Source organism: Chiloscyllium punctatum, chromosome 4, assembly GCF_047496795.1.
Source record: "Chiloscyllium punctatum isolate Juve2018m chromosome 4, sChiPun1.3, whole genome shotgun sequence".
NCBI lineage: Eukaryota > Metazoa > Chordata > Chondrichthyes > Orectolobiformes > Hemiscylliidae > Chiloscyllium > Chiloscyllium punctatum.
Window position 1 is genome coordinate 49,588,709 of NC_092742.1, and position 23,497 is coordinate 49,612,205.

General features: G+C 39.5%; 1 protein-coding gene across 9 annotated transcripts; it reads left to right on the forward strand.

The window, feature by feature from the left end:
• Positions 1-15,387: 15,387 nt before the first annotated feature.
• On the forward strand, positions 15,388-20,131 carry zbtb42 (zinc finger and BTB domain containing 42). 9 transcript variants are annotated; one of them, XM_072568641.1, is made up of 2 exons: positions 15,388-15,413; positions 16,682-20,131. In XM_072568641.1, the coding sequence occupies exon 2, from the start codon at positions 16,699-16,701 to the stop codon at positions 18,118-18,120; it is 1,422 nt and encodes a 473-aa protein (XP_072424742.1). In that variant the 5' UTR covers positions 15,388-15,413; positions 16,682-16,698; the 3' UTR covers positions 18,121-20,131. The 9 variants fall into 9 exon arrangements, with proteins under 9 accessions (XP_072424742.1, XP_072424736.1, XP_072424737.1 ...); XM_072568635.1 differs by lacking the exon at positions 15,388-15,413 and adding an exon at positions 15,427-15,594; XM_072568636.1 differs by lacking the exon at positions 15,388-15,413 and adding an exon at positions 15,427-15,594 and having other exon boundaries at positions 16,685-20,131.
• The last annotated feature ends 3,366 nt before the right edge of the window (positions 20,132-23,497 follow it).

The following is a 23,497-nucleotide window of genomic DNA, read 5'->3' on the forward strand; positions in this document are numbered from 1 at the left end:
ATATTTTCTGACCAAACAATTGAACTTTGAATCCTATCAGATTTACTTATCACAACTAGTCAATTTTCTGCACTCTTCTATCACTGTAGCTGTGCCATCTCAGCACAGGCTAGGAATTGAATTTATGACCTTTCTTGTCATTGCGGTTAGCTGTTGATTAACTAATTCCATTAAATTAGAAAGCCTCTTCACTATAAGCATTGAACATTGCTTCATCCTGTTTAACAGAGTCAGTTGTAAGAGAGGTTTTAGAGCAATAGGGACAGGTGGCCAGACTCCCAACACCAAGTCACCCTTTATTTACATGTACATTGGACTTGACACTGGTCTGGCTTCCTCAGAACCAGCTCTCAGAGTGAACAGAATCTCTGACACTCCTGTTTATAACTGTCAGCCAGGGCTCCCTGATTGGACCAGATTAATAGCTCTAATCAGGGAACTGGTATTCTATGAGATCCACCTGGCTGACCTCATTCCCCCACCCCATCCCAATCCGGGGAAGTAACCCTGTCCTTTCTCCTGCAGTCTCTCCTACGGGTATGGTTTTCTCTGATTCAGCCTCAGATGAAATTCACTGGATCATAGCCTCCCTATTGTGCCAGGAGTGCCTTGAATGAAATTCATCCATTTCTTCATCCGGTAAAGGTGTCAAGGCTGCAACATCCACCATGTTCATCTCAGACTCCAAGGTTTCTTTGACATTAGATGGAGGGGGAGAAACCATGGGTTCCAACAGACTTTCCGGCTATTCTGAGGGGCCGGGTATGTTTTGCTCCTACCCCATTTGTAAGTTTGCAGCTTTCATGTGGTCCACATGCTTGTCCAGGACCGCTTCACCTACCAGAATTTTGTACACCATGGGACCTGACCTTGCATTGACAGTGCCTGTTACCCATGCCTGTGAGACAAATGGCACTGTGTGGGCTTTGCAAAATCGTCAATTTACTTCCTGGTTAATGCACAAGGTGGTCTTGGCACCTTTGATAGTCCCTAGACCTTCCTGGAAAACATTTGGGTATTTATTTAAGACTTCACTCAGGCAGCCATTTTCTAATCGAGAAATGGTGAGCCAATCTAGGTGAATCTTTCTCAACCAATTTCACCCTATCAAGCTTAGGCTCAAGCCTTCTATTACAGTCAGTGGTAAGTGAACTGGCTGCTTCTCATAAAAGATGAGAACAGAAATTGTACCATTAATCTGTAAAGATTCCCCAGCACAGGTTCTCAGTCTAGACAAGCTCTTACACAAATTTAAGGGTTGGAGTCCAGAGTGAATTTTGTTAAAGACTGGTTCTGAAATTACTGATACAGCTGCACTAGAATTAATCTCCCTCAAATGGGTAACCATTTAACCAGACAATTATGTTGATTAGTTCTAATTTTGATATTGCTAAGCAATTTAACTCTTCCAAGCCAGGTGTAGGTGGAATTTCCAGTATATGCACGCTCCTTGATACCAGACTATGAGTTCTTTTACTTGATTTAGTCTAGTGGAATTCTTTTGCTGTCTCGGGTCCGCATACTAACAGCAACTACAATGCCAGAACCTGAAGAATATTTTAACCATTTGGCCAAGGCTTGGCTTTGTTTTGGGTATTTGCTGTGGGCTGACCTAGAATCCCCTTTGTTCAGGACATATCCTGAGTGAGGCTATGCAATTGCCTTCACTCAAACGGTGTTCCCCAAGTGGACATGTGGGTGTCCACTTCCATCAGCATACCATGTAACTCATATGCTCCACTTGCCACTTTTCGTAATAACAAAGCCAGTTGTAGTTCTTGTTTGAAGTCCAGTTCAACTTCAGCTAGTCGGAGCTTTTGTATGGTTACATCATTAATCCCACTCTCATCACCACTAAAATAACTCCATAGAGGCTGGTATCCAGTCACCAAGTCATCCTTTATTTATGTGTGCATAGTACTTGTCACTGGTCTGGCTTCCTCAGAACCACCTCTGACACTCTGTCAGCCAGGGCTCTCTGACTGAACCACATTAACAGCCTCAATCAGGGAACATGAGATATTCTATGAGGCCCACCTAGTTGACCTCATTACAATCACTGTATGAGCAATTGCACTTTATGTCAACAGTCATAGTGATGTTGTTTTCTTTTCAATGGCAGCTGGATAGGGTAGCAGAAGATAAGTTATGATTTGTTGCATTTCGTTTGTACTGGGCTAGAGTGTCAGCATATAAGGAAGTATAACCTGGTGTGGGTTTCAACACCAACAGCCTCTTCACCTCCAAGTGTGAATGCTATCAGTTGAGTAGGATTGTATCTGCTTTCTTGATGGGAGGTCAGTGTTATCCTACCTCTTCAGAATCCTGAATATATAACAAGTTTGCGTGACTTTACAGTGACTGAAACTGGGGCCTCTTTTCAATTCATAGTATCTAATGGAATGAGGAAGAAAATATATTTTCAACTTCTAACAAAATGTTATTCACTGCTTTGAAAAACACAAAAAAGGAACTTTGTGAATTGATCAACCACTTACTTCTAATTCTGAGAAAGCTAACTATATTTAATTCCTCTTGCTGCTAAAGTCATTGTGTCAACTTCCTCAGCTTTGTGCATCTACTGATAAATATTTAAAATATTAAATGCATTTTGTAGGTACCTTTTGGTCATGATACAATCATGAAAATATACATCTGCTTTAGGCAATTATATTTATTCCAATTCAGGCTGTATTCTGACTTCTGATGTAGTGAGTATTAACACAAATATATATATAATAGACCTCATTTAGAATCATTTAAAAAATACATTTGTTGCCATTCTTCCTGTTTCATTGGATCTGGCACCATAACTTGACCCTCGCAAAGAACTATACATGCATATGAATGGGCTAAGGCAGCAGGGAAATATATATTAGCATGAAATATATCTACTAATACCATTCTTGATCCACCAGTTAAGAGCCATATCAATTCATCCGCGAATGTCATTCCACCAGTTCTCTCTATCTATCATCCTTCATGATGATGACTAAATAAACATCCTTCCATTCAAAGAAGGAATAAAATATACTGCCATTGAGCTACCACAGGCAAACATCAGTTAAAATAAATATCACTTTCATTTTACAAGTATAGATGTAAGAGAATAAATGCATAGTAGAATTGTACAAATTTTTATGGACTGTAGACTTGTAAGACCTGTGTACATACTCGGACATACCCAAGTAACATAAGTTTGATGATCGAATCTGTGATGAACTTATCAAAATGTTTAATGTGAGAGAAGTAACATAGAATTAATTTAAAATACTCTTCATTGGGCCAAACATTTCTTGTGTAAAAGCTTTAATTCAATAATGCAGTCCAAGTCTTATTTTAGCAATCACAGTTTGTGTACTGACAACTTCACATTTTATAAAATGTCTGCCACAATGCCAACCATGCCTTCTGATCTCCTGGATAAAATGTTTTATTAGTTTGCTTCTCACCTTCCCCACAAAGAGATAATTTATTATATTAGAAGAACTGGTCATGGTAGCTCAGTAGGTCCCAGACCATGATGATCCATGCACAGCTGCACATATTACCTAAAATAAAGACAACTCTTGTCCGATTAGTTCTGGATAACCCACCAGCAAACACACCCACTGACATGTCACCTCCACCACCATCATCACCACCACCCTCCTCCACACACATAGATACTTCCCTAATGAAGTGACTCAGCTTTACTTCCTGACTGCAGAATGATAAACATATAAGATAGGCAAAACATGACATACCCGGAACTCTGCTTTGTATCTGTGTAAGGGATCAACACTGTGTAGTGAACAAAATTTGTTTGTTGTTGTGTTTATATTACCAAATGAAAAGCTACCAATTCCATGGGAAAATCTGCTGAATTCATCCTGAAGACAACTAGAAATCCTCACATTACTATATGTTGTGTCGACATAGTCCTAACATGTACATTTTTGTGTATGTTCTAGCACATTTCAGTGGAGCAAAAGCAATGTCAGTACATATTTGTTTCCCTTTTCAGGTACAAGATTGATAGCGTAATAGCTATTGTATAATTAGTTTCAAATAGTTTGCAATAATGTTTAGCTATTGTACCAGAGTCAGGGATGTCTCGGATCGAATCTGCAGGATTCTTAAGGGAGAGTGAGAGAAACCAGAAGTTGTGGTAAACATCAGTACCAATGACATATGTAGGAAAAGGGATAAGGACCTGAACAGTGAATATAAGGAGCTATATTGGCAGGAAGGCAGGACGAGCAGAGTAGTAATCTCAGGATTGCTACTGGTGCCACGAGCTACTGAGGCTAGGAATTGAACTGAATTGCATTGAAATGAATTTATTGTCATGTGTACCGAGACACAGTGAAAAGCTTTGTCTTGTGAGCAATACAAGCAGATCACATGGTTAAGTAGCATAGACAGTAAATAATAGGTAAACAGCAGCAAAAACAAAATTACAGGTGAATGTTAAGAGCTTGTGAGACCATTCGATATTCTAACAACAGTAGGGTAGAAACTGTTGCAAAATCGGCTGGTGCATGTGTTCAGGCTTCTGTACCTTCTCCCTGATGGTAGAGGTTATAGAAAAACATTGCCAGGGTGAGATGGATCTTTATGAGTGCTGGCGGCCTTTCCTTGACAGTGGGCCTGGTTGATGGATTCTATAGATAGGAGGTTGGCCTTTGTGATTGTCCGGGCCGAGTTCACCACTCTCTGTAATTGTCTCCAATCTTGAATGGTACAGTTGCCATACCAGGTAGTGATACATCTAGACAGAATACTCTCGATGGCGCACCTATAAAAGTTGGCAAGGGTATTCACCATCATGCCAAATTTCCTCAGCTGCTGAGGAAGAAGAGACATTGTTGGGGCTTTGTAACCAGAACATCCACATGAAGTGTCCAAAAAAGCTTGTTGTGGATGACCACTCCCAGGAGCTTGACATTCTCCACTCATTTCACCTGTAAATGTTAATGTGTAGAGGAGGCATGAGTAACATCCCACTAAAAGTCAATAATGAGTTCCATGGTTTTGCTGGCATTAAGAGCTAGGTTGTTCTCAGTGTACCATTTTTCCAGGTCTATAGTCTGTTTCATTGCCATCTGAGATTCAACCGACTATGGTGGTGTCATCAGTGAACCTGTAAATGGCATTAGTCTGGTATTTGGTGACGCAGTCATGGGTATACAGTGAGTACAGTAAGGGACTGAGTACGCACGCCTGGGGTCTCCAGTGTTGAGGAACAGAGAACAAGTACAGATAAACACATGGCTGCAAGGCTGGTGTAGAAGGGAGTGCTTCAGATTTATGGATTATTAGGATACCTTCTGTACAAGAAGGACGGCTTGCACCTGAACTGGAGGGGCACCAATATCCTTGATGGGAGGTTTGCTAAAGCTCTTCTGGAGGGTTTAAACTAGATTGGCAATGGAGTGGGAACTGGAACTATGGATCAGATGATGGAGTAGGCAGTGAACGGCCAGATACAGCATGCAAACAGTCTGTGAGGAGGGATAGATCGTTGATAGGACAAAGGTGCAGTCAGTGTGATGTGTCTATTTTAATGCAAGAAGTATCAGGAATAAGGGTGACGAACTTAGAGCTTGGTTCAGTACTTGGAACAATGATATTGTGGCCAATACGGAGATTCAGATATTACAGGGACAGGAATGGTTGTTAGATATTCCAGGGTTTAGATGTTTCAAAAGGAATAGAAGGGGAGTTAAAAGAGGTGGAGGAATGGCATTGCTAATCAGGGAGAGTATCACAACTGCAGAAAGGGAGGTCATCGAAGAGGGTTTGTCTACAGAGTCAGTATGGGTGGAAGTCAGAAACAGGAAAAGAGCAGCCACTTTATTGAGAGTTTTCTACAGACCCCCCAATAGCAACAGAGACACAGAGGAGCAGATTGGAGGCAGATTTTGGAAGGGTGCAGAAGTAACAGGGTTGTTCTCAGGGGTGACTTTAACTTCCCTAATATTGATTGGAATCTCTTTATTTCAAATAGTTTGGATGGAGCAGTTTTTGTCAGGTGCATCCAGGAAGGGTTTCTGACTCAATATGTAGATAGGCCAACTAGAGGGGAGGCCCTATTGGGTTTAGTGCTTTTCAATGAACTGTGCCAGGCATTCGATCTCTGGGTGGGAGAGCATTTTGGTGCTAGTGATCACAACTTCTTGACCTTTACTCTACTCATGGAGAGGGATAGGAGCAGATGGTATGGAAAAATATTTAATTGGGGGAGGGGGAATTACAATGCTATTAGGCAGGAACTGGGGTGCCTAAGTTGGGAACATATCTTCTCAGGGAAATGCATGACAGAAATGAGGAGGCTGTTTAGGGAGCACTTGCTGATAGTGCTGAACAGGTTTGTCTCAGAAGCAAGGGAGGGATGGTAGGTTGAAAGAATCTTGGATGACAAGGGATATGGAACATCTAGTCAAGAGGGAGAACGAAGCTTACTTAAGGTTGGGGAGGCAAGGATCAGACAGTGCTCTAGTGGATTACAAGGTAGCCAAGAAGGAACTGAAGAATGAACTTAGGAGAGCTAGAAGGGGGCTTGAAAAAGCTTTAGCAGGTAGGATTAAGGAAATCCCTAAGGAATTTTACACTTCTGTGAGGGACAAGAGGATGGCTAGTGTGAGGGTAGGGCCGATCAGGGATAGCGGAGGGAACTTGTGCCTGGATTTGGAAGGGATAAGGGAGGTCTTTAATGAATACTTTGCTTCAGTATTCACAACTGAGAGGGACTTTGACATTTGTGAGGATAGCATGAAACAGACTGATCTGCATGAACAGGTTGACGTGAAGAAGGAAGATGTGCTGAAAACTTTGAAAAACATAAGGGTAGATAAGTTACCCTAGGCCAGATAGGACATACTCAAGGTTACTACAGGAAGTGAGGGAAGAGATTGCTGCACCTTGGCAATGATTTTTGCATGCTCACTGTCCACTGGAGTAGTGCCAAATGATTGGCAGGCAGCAAACCATTGTTCAAGAAAGGGAATAGGGATAATCCTGGGAACTACAGACCAATCAGTCTTACGGTTGTGTTGGGCAAATTATTGGAGAGGATTTTGAGAGACAGGATTTATGATTACTTGGAAAACCATAGCTTAATTAGAGAGTCAGCATGGTTTTGTGAGTTCGCTGCTCGTTGGATGCTGCCTGAACTGCTGTGCTCTTCCAGCACCACTAATCCAGTATTTGGTTTTCAGCATCTGCAGTCATTGTTTTTACCTTGATGGTTTTGTGAGGGGCAGGTCACGCCTCACAAACCTTATTGAATTCTTTGAGTATGTGGCAAAACACATTGATGACTGTAGAGCAGTTGATATGGTGTACATGGATTTCAGAAAGGCGTTTGATAAGGTTCCCCACAGTAGACTCTTCAGAAAGAAAGGGGGCATGGGATACAGGGAAATTTGTTTGTCTGGATACAGAATTAGCTGGTCCTTAGAAGACAGAGAGTGTTGGTAGATGGAAAGTATTCAGCCTGGAGCTTGGTGACCAGTGATGTTCCACAGGGATCAGTTCTGGGACTTCTGCTCATTGTGATTTTGACTTGGATCAGAAAGTGGAAGGGATGGTACTAAGTCTGCCAATGACATGAAGGTTGGTGAAGTGGTGGATAGTGTGGAGAGCTGTTGTAGGTTGCAATGGAATGTTGACAAGATGCAGAGCTAGGCTGATAAGTGGCAGATAGAGTTCAACCTGGAAAAATGTGAAGTGATTCATTTGGAAGATCTAATTTTAATGCAGAATACAGGGTCAAAGGCAGGATTCTTGACAGTGTGGAGGAACAGAGGGATCTTGGGGTCCATGTCCACTGATCTCTCAAAGTTGTCACCCAAGTTGATAGAGTTTTTTTAAAAAGGCATCTGGTGTGTTGGCTTTCATTAGCAGGGGGGCTGAGTTTAAGAACTGTGCTCTATAGAGCCTTGGTTCAGCCACACCTGGAATATTGTGTTCAGTTCTGGTCACCTCACTATAGGAAGAATGTGGAAGCCGTAAAAAGGTTGTAGAGGAGATTTACCAGGATAATGCCGGGACTGGAGGGCATGTCTTATGAAGTAAGGTTGAGGGAGCTGCAGTTTTTCTCATTGGAGCACAAAAGGATGAGAGGTGACATGATAGAGGTGTACAAGATGATGAGAGGCATAGATAGAGTGGATAGCCAAAGATGTTTTCCCAGGGCAGAAATGGCTATCATGACGGGGCATAATTTTAAGATGATTGGAGGAAGGTTTAGGGGAAATGTCAGGGGTAGGTTCTTTACACAGAGAGTGGTAGTTGCATGGAATGCACTGCCAGCAGTGGTGGAAGAGTCAGCGACATCAGGGACAGTTAAGCGACTCTTGGAGAGGCACATGGAAGATAGTATGATGAAGGGTTAGTCTGATCTTAGCGTAGGATAAAAAATCGGCACAACATCGAGGGCCGAAGGGCCTGTACTGTGCTTACTGTTCTATGTTCTATGGTCCAAAACTGCCCAGAACCAGTCCATTGACAATCATCTGCTGGAAGCCATCTCAATGACATGCTTGATAGAAATTGATGTTCAAGGTGATGCAGTCAGTCAGATAAGCTGACTTTTGCCACTGAACAGGAACAGTTACGTCATGCCACTCAACTTCCATTGCATGCAGGTTTTCTCTTGATATTGCTGTACATCTGTTGCCTACCACGTCTCTTTTTCTCATCTCCCATTGCTCCCTCCTGCCCTTTCCAGCTCTGCAACACCCCTTTCCATTCCATCCTACTAGCCACTCCCTCCAGCTCGCTTTGCCAATACTACTTGCTCATCTGTGTTTTTTTTCAGAAATCCCAGTCATCTTCATTGACATTGTTCAAGGGTATGCCAAAAAAGTGTAGCTTTTGATGTTATCATAGTTCTGCTACAGTTCAAACGTAACCACACTTCATCATAGTAAGACAACAACTGACTTGAGAATCTATCTTGGACTCCCAGCAATTTCACACCTAAATTATGGCCCTTAGCAACATCACAAAACATGACATTAGGCTCCAGATATAAACCCCAGTTTACCTTGTTACCAGCTCTCCCAAACTACCTAATGCCTGTGTTTTAAGACTGCTTCTCCAAAATTAGTTTTCATTTTGACTTACTTCCTCCAATTGAAAAATAAGAAGATTGAAACCGTTGCCTTTGGCCATAATTCAATACCCCTTTCTTACCTCGGTTTCAGGCTGAACCAATTGTTTACAATCAGGGCCTCCTATTTTATTCAGAGTTCAGCCACCAATCACACATCATCTTCATCACCAAGTCTGCTGCTTTCCACATCCGTAAAATTGCCCTTCTCTGCCTCACATTGGCATATTTGCTGCTGAAATTCTCATCCATTATATGTTTGTTCCAGGCTGAAGTATTCAAATGCTCCCTTGGCCAGCCTCCAAGTTTCCACTGTCTATAAATTTGTGCCAGTTCAAATCTTGGTTGCCTTCACAGTCATCAGTCCTGAGTTCTGCTCACTTATTAACTCTGTGCTCACTGAGCTTAATTGTTTTCCAGTGCACTATTGTCTCAAATTATAATACTCATCCTCATTATCTATTCCTCCATGGCCCTATTTCTCCCTATCTGTAATCTCCTCTTGTTCTAAAAGACTGAGGTTCTGTGTTGATCCAACTTTGGTCTCTTTGCATGCCCCATTGTTTTTGCCCTGACCATTGTTTTCAGATTTCAATACCCTGAGCTCTGGAATTCCATCCCAGAACCTCTAATTTTTTTTTCATCCCTTTCTCTTCCTTGAAAGATCTTCTTGAATTCTACCTCTTTGTTCAAGATTTCAATGAAACCCCCTGTATGTCCATTTTTGGCACAGCATTAGTAATTGCCTGATTTTACTCCTGTGAAAGAGTTTGGAGTTATTTACAGATTCATCATAGAAGGAAATCATTTGGCCTATAAAATCTACTTTTCATTAAATATATAGTATAAATGTAAGTATATATATGTAAGTAGGGCTCTTGTAATGCAGTAATAGAGTCCCTACCTCTCTGCCATTAGGAAGGGACACACCTCTGAACAGGTTGATAACAAAATATCTACAAATGTTAAGTTGCTGGTGTAACTGGAGTTTCACCTTCCCACCTTGACTGCAGTCTGTGCCACGGTTGACTACATATTAATCCTCTGACTCCTTTCCCCTACCATCCAAATGGTTAGGAGTACTCTTTCCGAGTTTAATTCTTATCTCTTCAGTCATAGGAAGACAATGATCTGAAAAGGGTTTCTCATCCTACATCAATGATGTATATTTGGTAATAAAAGCAACTAAGAAGCAAAGATAGAGATTTGAAATGAAAACAGAAAGTCATGAATAAACTCAGCAGGTCTGACAGCATCTGTGGATTCAATGAATTTTGATTTCAATAACTGTTCTTTGGAACACTGAAGCAATTTTATTGTAAACCAAGACTGTGCTGTAAAAACTGGATCTCATCAGCAATAATAGCCTTTTGAGAGAGAGAGATGGCTGCCAAGGTACAGGAAATGAGTCTCTCCAGAGTCTCATCTTCAACATATTGGAGATAGAATACTTGGCCAACCAGGTATATGTTGATATGAGTTTTGTTTTGGCAACATTCAAGAACTGAGTGAGTTTCTTATCTGCAGAATTAAAGAAATTTCATGTGGCATGCAAATCTGGTGTAAAGTGGACAATAACTGTGGCTCATGCATCGTCAGTTCAATTCTGGCACAGAGGATACTAAGATTAAACAGCTTCCCACCTAGGCCCTATTTAGGCCCTGATCTTCAATGAGGTGAATTATCATGAAAATTGTATTTGATTTTGAAGGCATCTTTTTCAGATCCTTCACTCAGCATATCTTTATGTGCACCAAATCTCTTTGACCCATCATCCCTACATTCATTGACCAATTGGCTCCCTGTCTGGCAACACCTCAATTTTAAAATTCTCATCCTAATTTTAAAATTCCTCCTTACTCTTGCCCATCCCTATTTCCACCTCCTTTTCTCGATGGCATACTGTACTGCATGTGTGCTCTGAGATACTTTGCCAAAGTAGTCTCCTCCACCTCAACAATCCTCTAGATATCTGCACTCTTGTAATTCTCTTATTTTAGAACACCCAGAATTGATTGCCACTCGTTCACCTGCCAAGGCCCTAAGCTTTGGAATTCCCTCCCTAAATTTTATGCCTTATTTTTCTCTTTTAATACCTATCTCTTTTCAACATTCTTTTCATCATCTACTTCAGATTTTATTTATGTGGGTTTATCAAATTATATTCTGTGAAATGTCTTGGAATAGTTCATTATATTACAGGTCCTTTAATTTGAAGATAGGAACTAAATTCTGTGATAAAACTTTTTCATCATCAAAAAATTCTGTCACAGTAGCTAGAACTCCCTATTTCTTTTTGTGCTTAGTTATAATGTGCCATAGATTGGTACAATGCCCACTGATATTCTACTCCTACAATTAGCAGTAAGAAAAATATAACTTGACTATATGTCTCGTTTTGCTTATTTTTCACACAGAATTTTTCAACAGCTGGAAACTTATGCCCTAGTTCCAAACCAAAACACAACCATCATCAAAGAAACTCCTTGCAGAGTATTTTAACAATAGGTCAAGAATCTAATGCATAATCTTTGTTTTGTTAAAAATGTCATATGCTTGTTGTCATGTAAATTTAATTTTAGCTACGTATGTTCATTTGATGTGTTGAAAAACAGTTTGTAAAAATATATACAACCATATTTACTGATATTTACTGATATTTACTGACTTAGTGATACTTACTGGTTGACCTTCTAAAACAAGTATGATTTCTTAGTTTTCTCAATAGGTAAATGTCAGCAAATCAAAATGTGTGCTTCAGATATTAAAGCCTTTTTTTGTTTGCCTTTTGCAAAAAGTATGATGTTCCAAAAATATGATCTAACAGTTTGGAAGTGTTATACATCTAAGAGCATACATTAAATATGATAGAGATATGAGAAATACAAGTGAGATACAATATATTAACTCTGCTTTCTCCCCACCCATGTTGTCAGACCTGCTGAGTTTCACCAGCAATTTCTGTTTTTGATGCAAATCTCCAACATCTGCAGTTCTTTAGTTTATTATACCAATCTAGTAAACCTCATCTGAACAGTCCACAAAGTGGAAACTAAATTATATTTACTTCTCAGCTGTAATTATTTTCAAAAAGTGTCACTCTTAATATCAATATTCAAAATCAATATTTGAAGTTCAACCTTATTTTCCTCACACACTTTCCACCTCCTTTTCTCGATGGCATACTGTACTCCATGCGTGCTCTGAGATACTTTGCCAAAGTAGTTATCTGCAGTGATAAGTAACAAACAATCTGACTGATTCATTCATGCACTCTCAGAATAGATAATGATCAGGAGAAAGAATACTGATACATTTTCTCCTCCCTTGCCATAAGACTACTGTCCTGACTGACAGCACCTAACTCACTATAGTCCTGTCTACATGATTCTGTGATATACTGCATAATCAAATAATGAGGAGTGCAACTGAATTTGGATCTAGTAAAACGTTATACATGAACCAAAATGAAACCTTAAATGATTATGTGTTTCAAAGTATCATAGGAAGCCAGATATAAAACCACTTCCTTGTATTTTTGAATCATAATATATCTATGATAAATAATCTGTAAAAATTCATTGCTATGGGGCTTTACTTTTAGATTTCATTTTCCTGATATCATTTTTAGCCCCCTCCCCTGTGTCACATATTACATCTTCACCAAGATGACAAGAAGGCAATCTGTTCTCAAGCACTCTGCCAATGCCATTCTGTAACTAGCTGCTATGAGTTTGCCAAAAGTGGCTCAGGGTGTGTTTTCCTCTAATTTTCACTCTCTCTCTCGATGGGAAGGTGGCTCTTCCAAGTAACATGGCTGAATTTGAGAACTTTGTATATAAAAAAATCACAAGCATGAATTTGTGCCCTTACTGTGTGGCAAGGCCATAATATAATGATTCATCACACCACAACATTTTTGAATCTATAGGCCAAGATGCGTACCACAAGGACTTGCAGTATCAGTTTAATAGAACTTTACATTACGATACTTTATATTTCATCTTTCTTTTATGATTTGATATATCTGTTTGTTCATATTGATGTCTGATTTGTTTATATTCTTACACCTGACTATGTGAGCCTTCCAGTTGCAAATCCGTAGCGGAATTACAATACCTGGTTGAAGACTGTATATTTCTGCCCAGAAGAGAACAAGGTACGTATAAGTTTACAAATATGAGCAGCACTTCTCTTTTGGCACTTAAATACTGAATGCTTCAAGTAGGTGTAAAAAGCAGAGAGTCGAGGAGGTCAAAGGGTACATTCTACTTAAGGTTTGACATTGCAGTGAAGTTACAATCTAGTGGGTCTCAAACCACAATGAAGTGAGGCAGGGCAGAATTGTGACAGACAGATTAGACTGTAACATAAATAGCACTATTGGTCAGCATGCCCTTTCCTTCGCTTCATCCTTGCACCATTTCCCAGAGGCATTATGGAGGTGTGACAAGACTACTGAACTGCCAGTGATGGGTAGCCAATTGCTTGTTCAGGCCTATTAAGGCCTGTTGTTGGAGGCTGACTGGGACTGTCCACTCCATAGGTGGTGAGGATCTGTACAGATGCCATCAGGCAGGCTATGGTGATCAATACTGTGATGGACCTTGGAAGTCCCACTAGCCTGCCTGGCTTTAGCATCAGTGACAACCCTCTCATCAGCAACTAGTCTGCAAATGTTTTTTTGTTTTTAAACTTAAAAGGTTGGAGAGGAGAATGTTTCCATCTTAAAGCACCATCTCCCTCACTTGCCCACCATGGATCCAGCTGCTGCTGCTTTCATGCTGGAAGGCCTCCTTTTTGTTCTCCAGGTTTGAGACTGCACTAACAGTTGTCTTGGTTTGGACACTGAGCACACCCTCTGACCATTAACTGAAAAATCACAGATGACCGACTATTCCTCACACAGTGTAAGTTTATGAGCTCCATTTGAACCTTAGGCCAAAATCCTGAAGCCCAAGAAGAAAATCCTTCGCATTGTAGAATAATTGTAATGGCAGTATTGCTTTGAAATTTGAATAAATTCATAACATTAACATTTTCTTTGTGTTGGACACCTATTGAAGAATGTAAGAGCATAAGAAATAGGAACAGACATAGATGATATGGCAGCTCAACATGCTGCAAAACTCAATAAAATCATGATTGATATTCTATCTCAATTCCAAGTTGCTGCCCTGTCTCCTAATCCCTTGACTTCTTTGCTTAAATTGGTTGAGGTTGAACAGACTATTTAAGTAAGAATGTTATAATAGTCTTTTGTTCCCAAATCTATTAAGGATCATTTAGTAAAGTATTACTGTCATAGTGTATCATGGAGTGAAAAGGTATCAGTTTTGATTTGAGTCAGATCTTAAACTTGATGCTTTCATCTTCACTTTTGGTGCAGTAACTATTGCTGTCTAGGTGAGCATGAGATTTCTTTTACACTTTGCAAGATTCTACAAATAGCATTTATATGGATAGAGTTGGGCAAGAATAAATATTGGACAGGAACCTGGGAGAACACTTTGTTTTCCTTTATAGTTCCATGGACCTTTCATTGAGCAATAAACACATTCCCTTAGTTAGGAAGAATGACATGGCAGTAATGGGAGAGGAGCAGCGGAAAACTGTAACTGCCAAGAAAAGTGGGATGTAACCATTAAAAGCAATCATTGAGCATTGTCCCCTTCTGTTTATGCAGTCAATTCCTGATTGGCAAGAACTAGGGAAAGAGAAGAAAAGACCTGTATTGATATTTTGTTGGAAACTCCCTAAAGTGTTTTACAGCATTCCTTTTGAGGTACAGTGACTGTTGCTATGTTAGTAAACACAAGAGTTATTTTACACATCACAAACAGCATTTGTTTTGGATAGATTTGGTTGATGGCAAATATTGACCAGGGAACTGGGAGAACTTCCTAATTTTTCTTCGAACAGTGGCACGCATCCTTTACTGGGTGGCGGGGCAACAGTTAGAAAGGATGGTACGGGGTGGGGGGACATAAAAATCGAAGAGAGGCATATCAACTTCACGGAACGCAACCTAATCCGCTGTGATATCTAGCTTTTTTAAAAAATTGTTTTGCTTTCAGTACAGATTCCAGCATCTGCGGTACGTTGTTTCCCCAATCATAAACTGGCGTGCAGCTCTATCGGGGTGCAAGTGCTAAAATCGAATGGAACTGAGTTAAGAGTGTAACTTATGTACCCAGATGCACGGGTGACTGCGGAGTGCAGGTAGAGCGGAGTGAGTGAAGACGTGCAGAGGGTAGTCGGTGGAGGGAGACACATGAATCCAGTGCCTTGACCTAAGAGCGCCGCTCAATAGGTAAGTATCGCGAGAGCGGGCTCCCAGACGAGTCCTGCACTCACCAACAGTTGGCTGCGCGGCCACTAACATCTGGGCCGCCGCAGATGAAGGGACCACACGGTGGGGGGGCTGCGCAGAGACTGGCCTCATGAGCGCTCGTCCCCCCGGAGCCGACCGCCGCAACGCTCGCTGTGCCCAGGTAAGTGCAGCACACCTGGGAGGCAGGGAGGGCAGCACGCGCTCCCGGGACCAGGGCCACGCGCAGATACAGGGACACACACAGAGAGCCAGGCTCCTCCTGCCCAGCCCAGCCCCAGCTCCCCAAGTTCTCATCGTGCACCGCCGGGCTTCTGCTTTGGAGTTATGCAAGTGCGCGTTGGTGTTGTTTTCCCTTCCTCTTCCCCTTTTCTCTCACTGGCTTATCACTACCGCCCCCCTAGGCCGAAGTATCAAGAGTTCCACTCGCACTTGGTAATTTTTCCAGGATGTGTTTTAACTTGAGAAAGTTGTGTGCGCCCCGTTTGCAAAACAACAACAACAACAACAAAAGCTGGAGCCAGGAGAAGGATGTAAAATTGGAACAACAGTGAACTCTCTTTCCTATCCCTCCCCCTCCGGTCGTTGGCTGCGAACTCGAGTTAAAGGAACATATGGCATTAAAGGAGCACAGCTGGAGGTAGCATTTCCATTGCCAGTGATGTCAGAGCAGCTGACTCTCCAGCTTGTTCCTGGAGTTAGTAAACCCAGATCTCTCTCTCTCTCTCTCTCTCTCTGCTTCGAGGCCACTTTACCACAGGGTCCATTTCGGATTTCCAACCGATTTTACTCGGGTGGGTTTCAGGGTGGGGGGTGGGGTGGGGGTGGGGAAAGCTTTCAGGCTATTGACGCTTTTTGGGGAGGAGTGAACCAAAAGGGGGCGTGAGAATTTAGTTTTATTCAATTTGCCTGTGGTCAAGGTATTAACAGTAAACAGTTGTTTGCTCGCCATACGAGTGATCACTGACTGAACGCTCTTTTGTCATGTTGAAGTGCCAAAGTTTGGTGATTACTCTGGAAACTAATTGCTTTAAATGATCGTTACTTAATTTCCCTAATTGATAACATTTTTCTGACAGCTGTCGTGTTACAGATGCCATCTGCACGAACACTAGGTGCTCGTTATAAATCCGCGCAAGCGTTATGTTTATTACTGTGTCTCAATTTTAGAGTTTTAAAGCATTAATGGCGCAGTTTTTAATTGAATGCATTTCTTAGGTTGTAATTTCTGTTTCATTTTCGTGCTCTAGCAGGTTATGAAGGAAGAATGGAGTTTCCAGACCATAGCCGGCAGTTGCTGCAGTGTCTGAGTCAGCAGCGTCACCAGGGCTTTCTCTGTGATTGTACTGTTCTAGTTGGAGACGTTCAGTTTCGAGCCCATCGCGCAGTGCTTGCTTCATGCAGCATGTACTTCCATCTATTCTACAGGGACCAGCTGGACAAAAGAGACATTGTGCATCTGAACAGTGACATTGTCACAGCTCCTGCCTTTGGCCTGCTTCTTGAATTCATGTATGAGGGAAAACTTCAGTTTAATAGTCTACCAGTGGAAGATGTGTTAGCTGCAGCCAGCTACCTTCACATGTACAACATTGTGAAAGTTTGTAAAGGAAGATTGAAAGATAAAGAACAATGCATAGATGACAGAATGAATGGTAATGCACTTGGATCTGTGAAAGAAGAGAGTTCTTCGGAAAGCGATGAGCCAGTGACACACAATTGTGGCATACGGATCAAGAAAAATTGTACTGTGGCAGATGATAAACCCACAAGCAGTGAAAAGGTTAATGGACATTGTGGAGGCTTTTCTGACCTTGTAGGTATCAATCCAGTATCTACAGAACCAGAATTATGCAATGTAGCAGCTGGAAAAACAAAGTCCAGTGTCAGTAGTTCCACAGAACCTTTGTCTCAGACAGCTATTGACCATATCAAGGCCCCAGCTGATGTGGACTGTGCTCTAGATCTGTCTTTCAAGCCTGTGTCCGGAAGAGATTTATTTTACTCCTCCTATGTTTCTGGACAGCTGGCCTCCAACAGCCAGCAGCAGGGCACCGTACCACTTGTTGGAGATCGACAAGATTTGCTGTCAGACCAAGACGACAGTGAAGAAATGGATCCAGCAAGTCAGAGTGGGAATTCTGCCAGTAGTATGCTGACAGGATTTGGTCCTGTGTTTGCAGGGAATGGTGTGACACGTGCTGCAGGAGGAGAGCATGAAAAGGACGGGAGTGAGGATGATATGCCATCATCAGATATTTCAGGCAAAACGGTGGTAATGTCGGCAGGACATATTTTTATCTGTCCTCTCTGCAGCAAAGGCTTCCCAAGCCCACATATTCTTCAGCTTCACCTGAGCACTCACTTCAGGGAAAAAGATGGCCCTCGAGCTAAAATGCCTACTGATGGCTCCATGCCCACCTGCTCACAGTGTGGGAAAACCTTTTCCTGCATGTACACACTAAAACGTCATGAACGAACTCACTCAGGTGAAAAGCCTTACACCTGCGGTCAATGTGGAAAGAGCTTTCAGTACTCTCATAATCTCAGCCGTCACACAGTTGTGCATACCAGGGAGAAACCACATGCCTGCAAATGGTGTGAAAGACGATTTACTCAGTCGGGTGACCTGTATAGGCACATACGCAAGTTCCACTGTGGTCTTGTAAAGAATATTGCTATTAGATAACATTTAGCATTAAATCTGAATATCTTCAAATTAACGTTCATATCTGGAAACCTTGCATGGTTTAGGCTACAATTGTGACAAAACAAATTCCACTGCATGGCTTTCTTGCATAAAATGTGAGAAAAGGAATCTGCTTTCAATATTTTTTTAAACCTGTTAAATTTGCAGTATTTCATAGGAAACAACCTCATAAAATTTGAACTATTCTCTTTTCATTTCAAGAAGATCCAATTGTAATCACTAGAAAAATGTCCCATTTCTGTTTTCTCAAAAAGATTCAATGATCTCAGTTCCTAAAGTTTGACTTTACTGTGTTCCTCCTCTTCCTCACCGAGCCTTTGACATTGCACAAATGTGACACCTCCAGGTATTATAATTGAATGAAAGTGATAGTTCCTGTTAAACCATTAGTGAGTCATCAAATGTAGTAACCATTATTTAAAAATCAATAAGCAACCAATTATTTGAACTGTCCTGCATTTTACAGTTTAAGAATTTGCTAGCACAATAATGTTAATGCTAGCAAATGTTAAATTGTTTGGTCTGTTAATATCTAAGCAAACACTCTAACTCCTTCAGAAATACAATTTTTGCTGTACATAGATATACTTGATGGTATGACATTTCACTTAGCAACATGACCCAATACCATTCTGAATGAGAGGTAAAGTAACTGTTTTGAAGTGCAGTACTGCAACTTTAACCTGTGAATGTTGGGTATGTGGTCTTAACTTCTGGAGAAATTCAGTTATGAAGTGTTGTATTTTGTTGTTTGCTGTGATTGGAATATAGCACTAAGAACAACTACTAAATGTTTATTTCTCCTGATGAAACTTGATACTGTATTTATAGCATTTTGATGGTTTGGGGTGCAGTGAATTTTCTGTTGTTAAAGGCTGAGTTTAGCTAATTAAAGTTTGAACTATTTCAAACTTAAACTTTTATATTTTAAGAAAATTAATCTTGATGCTGCAAATGGGCAATTCTATGAAAATTTGAGTTCTATGTTAAAAGATTCAAAAAATAACAAATTACTACTGATTTTCTTTGAGTTTTCTTATTTAACTGCATAAATTTGTGTTCTTCAAAGAATTATGGTGTTTATTATTGTTAATGGGAATTTTTTCAGTAATGAGTTCCCTGATCTTTATTGGGTATTACTGATCCATACTGGAACAAAAAATGGTTTAGAAGAATTAAAATGTGAAATTCAATTTCTTTTGAAAACTTTAAGATAAAAAAACCACTTGTTTAATGTATATTTTAAAAGTTGTATTGCACACTTGGAAAATATTTATGTTGCACTCTGGGTTTTCTTTGGGGTTTTGATAAATTCAATTTACCATAACTGCTTAATAAGCAGCTTCAAGGAAAATTTTAAAAACTGGAGACTAGTCATCTAACATAAAATATAAAACCGGTCAGGTCTGTAAAGAAAAAAAAAGTTTTGTATAATCAAACAAAAACATTTTATTTATAGCTTTTTGTGGTCTTTACGAAGTTGCTGTGTATAATTCCTATCCTTGAAATTTATTAATGGAGAGTTTTATAGTAAGAATGTAGCAGAGCCCTTAGAATGAAGTCTAATTTTTTTTACAAAACTTTTATTGCATTTTTATAATAAAATGTTTCCTGGTCTGAATTTTAACAATAGTGTTCTGTATGGTCAATAGAAGACAATCGGAAAGTGAAGGGTGTTTTTTTTTATTAAACCTGTAGCGCTTAATCAGCAAGATGTCTTTTATTTTTTTGCCCCTGTTTTTGTGTTGTAAAACTGTGACAATCGTGACTAGACTCTTTAGTTTTAGCAAAATTTTTAAAAATTAAGTATATTGAGATTCCTAATTTTGTGTATGTATTTTTTTTTTGCTCATGGCAAAGTCTAAATGCCTGTATATTTTGTGAAGACGTGCCTTTATATATTACCTCATTCAATGGATTGAATAACTAGTGCACGATTGCAACTTGTTCAGAAAAATTGAACAACTCCTATTAAAAGAACTGACATTTATTTGTGTGGTTTTTTTCTTAATTATAAAAAATAAGCTAATTATTTTGAATGTAGGATGTTACAAATGAATAGTTGAAATTCTCAAATCCCCATTGTGATTTTACACAATTTTAATTTGTTTTATTCAATGCCTTGATGGATAGTTAATCCTTAAAATTGAAGTCTCAGGGTTATGACTTTTATTGATTGTTTCTCAATCTTTTGGCTTGTCTTTTTAATTGCTGTAGAATAAACCTAGGCTATTTCACTAGTAATAAGCCTTTTCATTTGTATGTGAGAGACATCTGTAATAGTTAAATGTGCTTCCATGCTTGCAAGTTCCATGGCAGTGCTCCTCTACTTAATGTTGTAATACCATGCTAATAGGATACCTACTGCTTGTAATCCTTTCATAGTTAATTTGTTACATTCACATGTATGCAATTTTTTTTTCTAGAAAAAACCCAAAACTATTTACAAAATTGCTTTTGGAGCTGCACAAAAATTATTTTGGATTGCTGTCTAATAGTCATTCTTCCAGTAAAGCTACTTTTTCCAGTTTTTGTAGTCATTTTGTTAGAGGTCTCTTTGGGGGTTCTACAAGCAATACTCGTACATATTACCATCAAATTTAATTTGCATGCGTATATGCTTAATTGCTTTCTTGTTAATCCCTTGTTACTGTACCTGGTACATTGGAGGATAGTAATGACCTTTATTAACAAAAATATTCTGAGTTGTGTAATGGCTAGAACCATTTATTAATGGCCATTTCTTGTCTTCACAAATAATCTTTTTTGTATTGAATTTACTAGATATGATGCAAAACAAGTTCATGCAGACTTTTTTCTATCAAATAATTAATTTGATTGGATATTGGAATAAAGTGTTGCAGTGGAGTTTGCAACTTCTGATCTCATTCTCCTCTTTAATGAGAAGCAAGTTGATAGAGGTTATCGTGGATTATTGTGCAACATTAAGTTCTTTAATGACAAATAGACGCAAGGACCATTGTGTTTTGGTGGTTTGGGGGGAGGGGGTGGAGCCACAGAGGTCACTTTTCATTTTGCAAATTAAGCTACAATGTTGACAACTTAATTCACCTATTGGGTCTATAAAAATGCAACCTAAAATAAATACTGCTCATCTGGCGTTAATAACCTAGCCAATATAATGAACATATTTGCATTTACTTAACACCTTTTAACATTTTCTAAATATTTAAAAGTAGTTAATTGAAGCACTTTGGAAGTGCAGTCAGTGTAATACTGCTGCAGCCAATTTGCACCCACAATGCTCTCCATACAGTAACAAGATAAATGATTGTATAATCTGTTTTGGCGATACTGGTTGAGGAATAAATGTTGGGCAGGGCTTCAGGTGAACTCACCTGATCTTTGAATGTTGTTTTAGGACTTTTATTGTTCACCTGAAAAAGCTGGCAGAGCCTTTGTTTAACATCTCATTTGAAGGTAGACACTATCGTAATGCTGGGAATGTCAATGCTAATTGCAAGGCAAGAATGTGTGCTATTGTCTCTGAAGTGGTGTTTGAGCTGTTGCTTCTGACTCCAGTTTCTGATATATATTTCCTTAATGTTATATTAATCTTTCAATGTTCGTGTTCAAAATACTACAAAATATAACTTGCCACTCTTGTAGCTTCATGCTATTTGTGTATAAAGTGTGGTGCTGGACAAAGTACAGCAGGTTAGGCAGTATCCGACGAGCAAGTGAATTGATGTTTCGGCCATAACCCTTTATCCTGATGAAGGGTTATGCCCAAACCATCGACTTTCTTGCTCCTTGAATGCTTTGTGACCTGCTGTGCTTTTTCCAGCGCCAAACTTAATTGACTCTGCACCATCTGTAGTCCTCACTACCTCCTAGCCATGGCCATTTGCCAATATTTCCTCCTATCTTTGGCTATGCATTTCCTAAACAGCCTGTGAAATTTGAAAAACAACTTGGATACAGCAAAGCTTTATATTCTTGAAGCCAGAGTACTTTGCACCAATGTATTAAACTATTGAGTTGATTTGACTCTACATCCCAGCACATCGCAACATGTTACATCCTGAATTATTTGAACTGGAATATTAGATGAGTTGGATTTCTGAAAAGTAATCTTGTAAGTGTTACTGAATTAGGTTATCCTGCAGTATTGTAGTCAAGGCCCTAATCAGTTGCTTGTTGGTTTTGGCCACTAGATTCATGTACCATTTTGTTAACAAAGTGCAAGTTTTTTAATTGAATCCTTTTAGGAAAGAGGAACATTTTGAAACTGATTTCATAACTATGCATCTAAATTTCTTGTGATAAATGTCCACTTCCTTTTGACTAAACTAATTAAATCACCATTGAGAAATAGTCATGTTTGATATAGATGTAACCTGTTTTCTGATGTGCTGCTAGCTGCAACTTTTTATCGGGTTACTGTGTTCTTGGCTTTTAACAAAAAGGCAATCTGTATGGTTCCTGAAGAACAGTCCTACTGGATCTGAATTATTAACTCTGTTCGTCTCTCCACAGATAGTGTCGGACCCATTGGGTTCTTCCAGCATTTTCTATGGTTACTACTGGATGTTATTAGTAGTTAAGTTAAATGTATATTATGCTTTGAATATTATTCCTAACTTTTATCATGGTTTTTTTTGTTCAGCCTTCAAAAATTTAATATTACTTCAGACTATAAGAGTAACATTCTAGCTTTAATTTATATATGGCTCAAACTATTACTTCTATGCAGTGTTACAGATTAGCAAAACTTGAAATACAGTATATATTTTCAATACACAGAAGGTCACGTGATTTTTGTCACTCATTCATTCAGGCTTTCAAATCCCTACACTGTGGAAGCAGGCCATTTGATCCATTGAGTCACACCAACTCAATGAAGAGCATCCTATCCACTTCTAAATATGATTGGAATCAATTCATTATAATATTTCAGAATTGCTGCCGAGTACTAAAATAAGTTCGTTCTGATATAAACTATATACCTCAGCTTGTATATTTGCATTCCATTCTTCTTGGTTCTTGGATATAACTCACCAGTACACTCTTCTATATTCTGCAGCTACTGGCCTTTTTTTAATTCAGAAAACAATTTTCTTTCATATAATCCTTTTATAAATTTGCTTATTAATCTTAGAACAAAGCATTCAACTTTCCTGTAGCTGCAAGAGAATAACATCTCCAGGCTGGTGGAGAGATGCAGAAGCAAACAAGTGAACATCTTTGCTGTTTCAGAACAGTGTTCATGGTTGTCTTGGAGACAGCCGTGGCAAGTGAGCACAATTTGATGGAATACTAAAAGATTCTTCAGAAAGAAATCTGCGAAGATTTAGAAATGATTGAAATTGGTACATTTGAAAAGGTATTTCTC